At 35.8% G+C, this 9,446-nt stretch overlaps 1 protein-coding gene across 3 annotated transcripts in view; it reads left to right on the forward strand.

The window, feature by feature from the left end:
- The window catches only part of ids (iduronate 2-sulfatase), a 14,353-nt gene extending 9,812 nt beyond the window's left edge, over window positions 1–4,541 (forward strand). For all 3 annotated transcript variants that reach the window (XM_067381619.1, XM_067381533.1, XM_067381709.1), the window contains 2 exons: window positions 408–581; window positions 3,201–4,541. In XM_067381619.1, coding sequence (XP_067237720.1) covers window positions 408–581; window positions 3,201–3,727 — 701 coding nt within the window. In that variant the 3' untranslated portion in view covers window positions 3,728–4,541. The remainder of the gene's footprint in view (window positions 1–407; window positions 582–3,200) is intronic.
- The last annotated feature ends 4,905 nt before the right edge of the window (window positions 4,542–9,446 follow it).

The raw sequence follows: 9,446 nt of genomic DNA on the forward strand, positions 1-9,446 counted from the left end.
ATTACCTAAGATAAATAAATGCAGTAGAAATATTTTTCATTCTTAGTTCATGTTAAATTTTAACACTCGAAACCTAATTGTAAAGTGCTACCAAATAAATTAAATATACATATTTTATATTATTGGTGCTATTTCAATATCTAATGTTTCTAGAAATGATAACATGTTATTAAAACAATTTCTTGAAATTTGACTTCTTTTTAATTTTAGTTTCTTAAATTCAAATTACAATTCTGCGCTCTATTTGCTACATCAATTCAAAGTTCACTCATTAGGCCGCAATTATGTTATGCCTTCTATTAGAGAAACTGCCAGCAAAGACCGTTTGAACTGATCATTCTGCGTGACTCTGAGTAGTTTTCTCATGGTTAACTCTGTCTCTTTCGCTCTCTCTCTCTTTCTCTCAGGTTGGTCATTAGGAGAACATGGCGAGTGGGCCAAATACAGCAACTTTGATGTGGCCACCCGAGTGCCATTGATCGTGTACAAGCCAGGTGTGACCTCACCTTTCTCTCGGCCTGGGGAGAAGACATTCCCCTTCATCGACGTGTTTCAGGGCACACGGGAGCAGTTTGGCAAAGGTAATGTTACTCAAAGCAGCTGTCAACACGCAAAGACCGCAGGATCCTTCACTAGACTCCAACCGAAGTCACTCAAGCATGTGATATCAACTTTCTGGAAACAATGTTATGGCTAAAGTACCGGCCCATTTAGAGCTTTGATTCTTATTTTTGCTTGTGTGCCTTGTAAAGGTTTTACCGAGAGTGTACTGTGAGCACATGCTTCTGGTGGTGGGTCTCGCTTTCAGCTCTCAAGTGCACATTTGTGGCAATCTTTAGAAAACACCCCAGCATAAGCAGCTGGAGTAATGACTGTAATGATAATGCCACAGCATAGAGAAGCTAATATGTCCTGAGAGTTATTGCTCTCACAGTAGGCTCTGTATTGTTGCTTGTTGTTGCTCTAATGAACTGCGCTATATTCAGTAACCGTGTCAGTAAATTTCATGGAAATTTCAGAGCTGGGGACTTTCACCTAAGAGAATAGTGGCTAAATTCAGTGTGAGGATTTCATGCATTTATTTGTAATTGTATGGTGTATGTTATGGCATCACTTGGGTTCCATAAGTAAAAAAAAACCAACAACAATATTAATTTATTCCATATGGAAATGTTTTAGCAATGATGTATAAAGTTTAAAGACAGACATGCTATGAGCCCTTTGGCTATTTAATGTGGTTTGTACTAGAGTCAAAAGTACCGTCTTCAGTACCAATCGAAACTTTAAAAATGTGATGCTTTGAGCGCTGTTGAGCATATTCGTAAACACCTCTGATTGGCCATTGTGTTCACACGATCATCAGATATGCCTGTGATTGGCTACAATGATCAATGCAAGGGGTGTTTGAAAGCACAATCAGGTGTCTATCAGCTGACTGACACTTGCTTTCAAATGCTGCCGTGTGTATCTGTAAGCGCTTGGTGAGGAGCATCATTGATGACCATTTACAATGTATTTGAAGTGATGATCATTGAAGCCAATCAGAGACATATCTGATGAGCACGTGAACACAGTGGCCAATCAGAGGTGTTTTCGAATCCGCTCAAAGCGTCTCATTTTTAAAATTTCAGTACCGACTTGGTACCGAAGTTTATACGAAAGTATGTAACGCCATTGTGATTTCAGCTTTATTATTATTCTGATAATTGCACAATTTCCAGTGATTCACCAGTCAGAAGAATGACTGTTAGAAACAGGAATCAAGGCAAAAAAGGTTATTTTTAACTTTCTATAGACCAAAGAATCCTGAAAAAAATGTATCACAGTTCCCACAAAAATATTAAGCGGCACAACTGCTTTCAAGTAAGGCATTATAATGTGAGTTAAGTAATCAGATTACTTTTTTCAAGTAATGAGTAAAGTAATGCATTACTTTTAAAATGTACAACAACATGTCTGAGTTACCTTTTTAAATATGTAAGGCAAGGTGTTTTCCCATTTATTGACTGACATCTCTTCTGTCCACATGTTGAGAGAAATCGTGAGTAAATCAAGGCGTTGTATGTGCTTTGTAAACAATTATGGTTATTGTAGTAGTTCTAGACTAAATGTGAACATAAAAACAGATTCCTCAAAATAAATAAAAACAGTGAAATGCAAACTCAGAATATTACGCAAACCTGCAATAATGAAATGTTAAATAACAAAAATATACTTTATGTATTTAATCTTACTTTATTAACCAATGCCTTTGCTGCTGACTTTCGATGATCCAATTCAACCTTACGAATTATTAATTTGTTTTTAAGTAAAAGTGTTGGACTTTCTTCTCCTGCATCCTATTCTTCTGCAATGTAGAATGGCAGCACAGAGGTTTGTATAAGCTGCGCCCTCTACTGTACAGGTGTGAATTTGCCTTTCCTTCAGACTGAGGCTTATTTTTTCACTCTTGGTGTGAAAGTGCCTTTAAATTTGCCAAAAATAGAACTTTTATTGTTTTTGTTAAAAAATAAAACAAACAAGCAAGCCCAGCCCAAACAAATTCAGCTTTGCCATCACAGGGAAAAAATTAACATTTTAAAAAATATTAAAATAGAAAACAGTTATTTTAAACTGCAATTTCTTTTAATACAATATTATTGTTTTACTGTATTAAATTGATCATATTTGATTTTGGTGAGCATAAGAGACCCCCAAAAATGTACAGTCCCCAAACTTTTGAATGGTAGTGCATATTTATAAAATTTTTGAACTTATTGTATTTTATGCTTATAATCAATGCTTATAAGTCATTGATTTCATATGCATAGTTTTATTTTTATTTTATTATTATTGTACCATAATTTCAGATTGAATTGTGTTGCAAAGCTTTGTGTGCCATGTAGTTCATTCCCTCATTAAAGACATTAAGTACGCATTTTTTCCCCCAATTTTTAAAAAGCTGTGATTCATCTTGAAACTGGCTAAATTGGTTCATTGCCTTAAAGTCTTTACTGAAGATTATTTTCAAATACCTATGGTAAAAACGAATGGGGGGGAAAAAAAACTTTAGGAAGTTTACCAGCAATTGTTGAGAAAAAATTGTTTCTAAACCAAATTTTCTTAAGTGTAGATGCATTATTGGTTCTCTTAATCTTAACAGAATAATGCTATGCAGCTGTATCTCGTGAGCATTTCCATTCCATTTGTCCTTCTCACAGGTCAAGGAGTTGAGAGCGTGGTTGAGCTGGTGGATGTTTTTCCCACGCTGTCGAACCTGGCTGGACTGCGTCCTCTGCGCCACTGCCCCTCGCCATCCTTTAAGATCGAGCTGTGCACTGAGGGCTCAAGCCTGGCCCATCTCATTCGCATCCCAGAAAGACACCTTAACAAAGAAGCCTACTCATTCAGCCAGTACCCTCGACCCTCAGACTCCATCCAGGAGAACTCTGACCTGCCCGACCTCGCCGATATCCGCATCATGGGCTACTCAATTCGCTCCACTGACTACCGGTACACCTTATGGGTGGGCTTTGACCCGCTCCACTGTCACCCTAATATGACGGACATCCACGCGGGAGAAATGTACCTCCTGGCTGAAGACCCGGGAGAGGACAATAACGTGTTTGATGAATTTGACCACGCCACAGTATTGCATAAGCTTGGCATGTTGCCGTCATGGACAGAGAGTTTAAAGCATCATTTACTGTATCTCAGCAATGGTTTGAAATCAAAAGGGATTATGTGATTCTAGTTTGTCAGTAAAGGGAAAATTAATGTTACAAAACCTGTCAAGAACATGTCTGGACATGCTTCATCAAAAACTGAAAGGCAGAATTAAGAAGTTACATTTTGCTTAAAGTAAATTAAGCCTATTTTAGGGAAATCAAGATTTTTTTTTTTTTAATTTTTTTTTTTTTTTTTGCTTTCTGACATATTGTGATGATAATAAGTAAATAACCAATTCTCATTATCATAATAACTTCTCATTCTCATCATTGTAATGTGAAAATATAATTTATTATAAAAACGGTAAAGCAGTTTTGTTACTGCCATTAATTTATTCTGATTTAAATGAAAATGTATTGCAGTAAATTGTATTTTGCACTAAAAATACACAAATTTTAGAAGAATAAAATAAAAAAAGGATAAAATTGTACAAATACTTTCATTTTGTTTTAAATCAGAATATATTAAAGACAGTGTAACACATTTATTTTGATTTATGTAAAACTTCTATTGCAATATTTTTACTACATTACAGCGATGAGAATTTTATCAGAATAAAAAGAATTTAAAAAAATGCAAAAGTAAAATTAGGAATTTCGGCTAAAATGTGCTCAAAAAAAATAAATGTCTTGAAATATGCCCAGGACATGTTTTTGTGAGGTTTAGCCAAATACAAATGTACAGTATGTTACATAATCAAGAAAATGATCTTTAATAGCATTATAGTACCTGTTTTGCATTTACAGTCGGGATTCTTCATATTTTAGCATTAAAGGGATAGTTCACCCAAAAATGAAAATGATCCCATGATTTACTCACCCTCAAGCCATTCTAGGTGTATATGATCTTCTTTCAGACAAACACAATCGGAGATATATTTAAATATCCTGGCTCCTCCAAGCTTTATAATGGTTGTGAAGAAGGGCAAGATTTTGAAGCCAAAAAAAATGCATTCATGCATCATAAATATAATTCATACAGCTCCAGGGGGTTGATAAAGGCCTTCTGAAGCGAAGTGATGCATTTTTGTAAGAAACATATCCATATTTAAAACTTTATTAATCCAAATAACTAGCTTCTGGCAGATGACTGTACACGTACTGCACAAGTCGACTTGCGCCAAATATTCCTCTGACGCGATGTATGATGTGGGATGTAGGAGTAGCATAAGCTTACATGCCTCTCACGGTTTAAACAAATAGGGCTGTACAACAAACTCAAGCTCCTCTTCTCTTATATTGACTTCTAATTCGTGACCGGTGTTATGTTTTGCTCTCTCCTCTGTGCATCCGTGTTCGTCATCACGTCATGCCTCTTCCGCCACAAGCTAGTTATTATAGTTAAAGTTTTAAATATGGATATTTTTCTTACAAAAAAAACATTGCTTCACTTCAGGAGGCCTTTATCACCCCCCTGGAGCTGTATGGATTATATTTATGATGGATTAATGCATTTTTATTGGGGGCTTCAAAATCTGGCCCCCCTTCAAAACCATTATAAAGCTTGGAGGAGCAAGGCTATTTTTTTATTTTTTTTTAAAAATATATCTCAGATTGTGTTTGTCTGAAAGAAGATAGTCATATACACCTAGGATAGCTTGAGGGTGAGTAAATCATGGGATATTTTTCATTTTTGGAAAAGATAACCCTTTAAGAGTCCTTTAAAAAGGGCTTTCAAAACTCATTCAAAAGAGGGTTTTTTTTTTTGGGATTTGTTTTGGTTGATTTATTTATTTAATAATTAATAATGTACCTCATAATGTTGTAATGGAATATATTTTGACAACACTTTCCTTAAAAGAATAAAAGGGAATATTCTATCTTAAGTATATTTAAGGTAATATATGATAAATATGAATCCATTGACTTAATTTCCTCATTCCCTTCAGAACGTGATACATGGAAATGATGTAACGTCAACTTAAGTGAGAAATGAGTTTAATTTAAGTCGTAGAGAAATAGAAAGCTCTGCTCAGACAACACTCTGCTTTAGCAATTTATCAGGTCACTAAGTCGTAATTGCATTTTGTCTTGGAGGCCGACGGAGACTCTGCCAGCACTAAGCTCTTGTTTTCCCAGGCAGCATGATGAAAATCAACTTAAATATAGAATTTCAAGTCATGCGCTCCCACTGCACCGTTGCCAAGGTAATTAGATGCTTAAATGTGAAAACTTGCAAATGATGTTGCCCGGATACACCTCAGAGAATAGTTTAACAGTGATGAATGTTTTGGCCGACATTAAAAAAGAGGAAGCGATCGCTGCAGCGTCTTCTATTAGATTAGCAGCATTCACATGCTGTGACGTCACCAAGCGTTTTCTCCCCAGACTCATTTCATGCCACAAGTCTGCTTTTTAAATACTCCTACCTGCTTTCTCCTTTTAGGTTTATTTTGGATTCCCCATGCCGTTAGATGCCACATTGTTTACCACTGCAGAGTATGAATTATTTTTGAAGAACTGTATTCAATATTTATGTGCCAACATAAATACATTTTCTCGCTTTCTCTTAAAAGGAAAAACAACAAAATAAAGCAAGCGCATTATTTGTGTGTCTATGTGTCTGTCCCTTTTCAAGTGTGTTCTTATAAGAATGCAGCAGGAGTGTTACACTGAGGGGATCCTTTGGGACCGCCAATATATTCAGCTTCAGCAGACAGGCTTCATTGCCAGCTGGTCCGGAAAATTCCACTGCTGTCTCTTTTTTTTCCCTCTCTTGTCGACTAAAAGCAAGGTCAGGGCAGTCGGAGAAGAATCCACAGGCTGATTGAAGCTGATATTTTAATTGCTCATACAAAACTAGCTTTGCTATTCTTGTCGACCAGCTGATTCTGTGATGCTTTCGTATTGAAAACTCATTAAATTTGAAAAAATTTAAATAATCTAAATTGCTTCCCCAAATGGCTTTCAATAGATATAGGCCTACTAAAAAGAGAAAAACAGCCAATATTGTGGAAAAATCCTTTTAAAAGTAACGCATTAAAATATTGCTTTATGCTTTAATTACGTTACTTGGAAAGTAATGTGTTACTTTACTTTTGTGTTATTTTTTCTCACCTGGGCTGGGTTTGTTTGTTCGTTTGTTTTGTAATAACAAACAAAAAGGTTATTTTTAAGCTACATGTATGTTTGGCAAATGAAAAGGCCCAAAAAGTGAAAAGAATAAGGCTCTGGCTTAAGGAAAAGTAAATTTACGCCTGACATTGCTTAATAAAGTGAGATTAAATACATAAAGTACCGTATATTTGTCAATTTCCATATTTAATTATTACAGGTTTGCATAATATTCTTTGCATTTCACTGTGTTAATTCATTTTGAGGAATACTGAATTTGTCAGTACCTGCTCACATTTAGTCTAGAACTACAATAACCATCATAATCACACAGCGCCTCTGCAGTTACTCACGATTTCTCTCAACATGTAAAAACAGAAAGCTCTCTGTAAATAAATGGGAAAACAAAGTAACTTGCGTTACTTATTTGAAAATATATTTTTTAAATTTAAAAGTAATGTGTTACTTGAAAAAAGTAATCTGATTACATAACTCGTGTTACTTGTAATGCATTACCCCCGACACTGACAATAACTGATCAAAACCTGTCATGAATTGTTGCAATAAACACTAAACGTTGTACTTTTTTAAACATTTGTTCCCTAATCCAAAAAGACAAACATCTAGAAAAAAAGTGGGTGATGATAAATGGTTTGTATTAACTCCATTATTTTGGGTGATTTCAAACACAGAATCAATGCACACATGGTTAGGGATCACTGCTCTGGATAATAAACATTGATTTCCATAAGCGCAGTGAGAATGTGAGTAATTACACCTAGTGATAATGGGTGGGTTTGATGGTTACTTTTCTTGTTTAAAATGTTGCAAATTTACTTACAAATTTATAGTGGTTGAAGTTGTGGAAAAGCAACCAAAAACATCAGCTGGCCAACTTATACACAAACCGCTTTTATAAAATCAGACAAATTATATACAAATAAATCCCTCTATAAAAACCTTCAGAATATATATAGGAATAAAAGTTTGCTGGTGAAATGGAGATTTCTGCACACATTGTATTTAAATTTAAAACAGGAATTAAATAGCTTTTTCTGTTCATTTATTGGTTAAATTAAACATTAATATTTACTAATGATATTATATAACACTTCCATGTTACATACACTCAAAAAATTATATGTTGGATGTAAGGAACCCCCCATTGGCCCAAAAACGGAGTCTGACGGCGTTGGGCTAACGCGTCTATGCCTTTCCAGTGTCTCTGTGAAGTTCACTTAATTTCACTCGTTTAATCTGACTCCAATTTCAAATGATTCTTATTGGGTTGTGTCTCCAATTAGAAATTAATCATTTGTTATGTATTAATTTAGATATTTGATTATTCTGGGTATCTCTTATTTTCAATTATTCTTTCATTACGGACCCATTATCGCTTAGAGAATTTCGCATCGGCCGACTGCGTTCTCACGGACATAAATTCGCCAGTTTATGATTCTTAGTCAGAGGGTGCAGAGTTTACTAATGCATTTGAGTCGAACCACCACATGCTTGTTCATACAAAAATACAGTTTTCTTAGTCACGATACTGAAACTTGCTAAGTCAATAACAGGCAACCTCAAAAAGTCCCATGATGTGCAACATGCTCCTTTAATGGGGCTCTCTAGTTTGACCTGCCCTGACGCAGATTTACAATAATAACGGACTCCAATAATCTACTGGTCATAATGATTTCAGAAGAATCCAGAGTAAATCAAATATAACATTTTATTTGTCATTTTATTTTTTTATTTTAACATTTTATTTGTATTACTCAAAGAAATGCACATTCACACAGTGATACATGAATGTCTTCAGACATTCACCCATCTCTGTATGGGGGTTCTGGGTACAGAAGGTCCCACATGACTGCTTTGCTCTTTACCTTTTATACCAGGACCAGAACAAAAGGATCGTAAATGTTTATTACACCAACACCTGTTTTGGGGGAGAGGAGAAGAAACACCACCCAAAAAGAGGACAGAATTTTCCTTAGTTTTCCATCTTCTTCATAATTCTAGTGACTGCTGTGAAATTGAGACCATTTTACCAATCGCACCTGAGACATTTAAAATGATACCAAACATAAAAAGGGAAAAATAATAAATACACAAGTTACATTAAGCGTGTTGAATAACTTTCAGTCAGGGGGAAGGAGAATTTGTGTGTGTGTGTGTGTGGTGGGGGAGGCGTTGTCCTTTTGGAGTTAGGGCAAGGCGTTGCCCCTTGCTATTTCTCTGAGATCTTCTTCTCTAGGCGAGTTTTATTGCTTTATTGCAGGATGCTTGATCTCAGTTTTTGTTTAGCAGGAAAATCAAGCCTTACATTGGATTTACTTAAATTTTTAAGGTTGCACATAACTGGGTTTCCCTTTCAGTCGGTCACGTTCGACGTACGTCACTAGTGACCGACGAATTGGGATATCGCTTAGAGAGCCCTATCATCTTCGTGTAAACTAAAACAAGCCAATGGAATTGGCGTGCGATATTTGCATAATGCGCACCGCCCCCGTCAGGTGTATATAAATAGGAAGCAGATGCAATCGCACTCTGTCTTTCGCTTCGGAGCCATTCACTGGTGTCCTATTTAGAAGACTCCTTTCTTCGTGTGTTTTTTCTAAACACTGCCTCAGAAGAGGATCTGCAGCGAGCTTCGGTGCTGGTGAAGAGGGCACGTGCAGTGAG

The sequence above is a fragment of the Chanodichthys erythropterus genome, chromosome 1, assembly GCF_024489055.1.
Source record: "Chanodichthys erythropterus isolate Z2021 chromosome 1, ASM2448905v1, whole genome shotgun sequence".
In the NCBI taxonomy this organism is placed as follows: Eukaryota; Metazoa; Chordata; class Actinopteri; order Cypriniformes; family Xenocyprididae; genus Chanodichthys; species Chanodichthys erythropterus.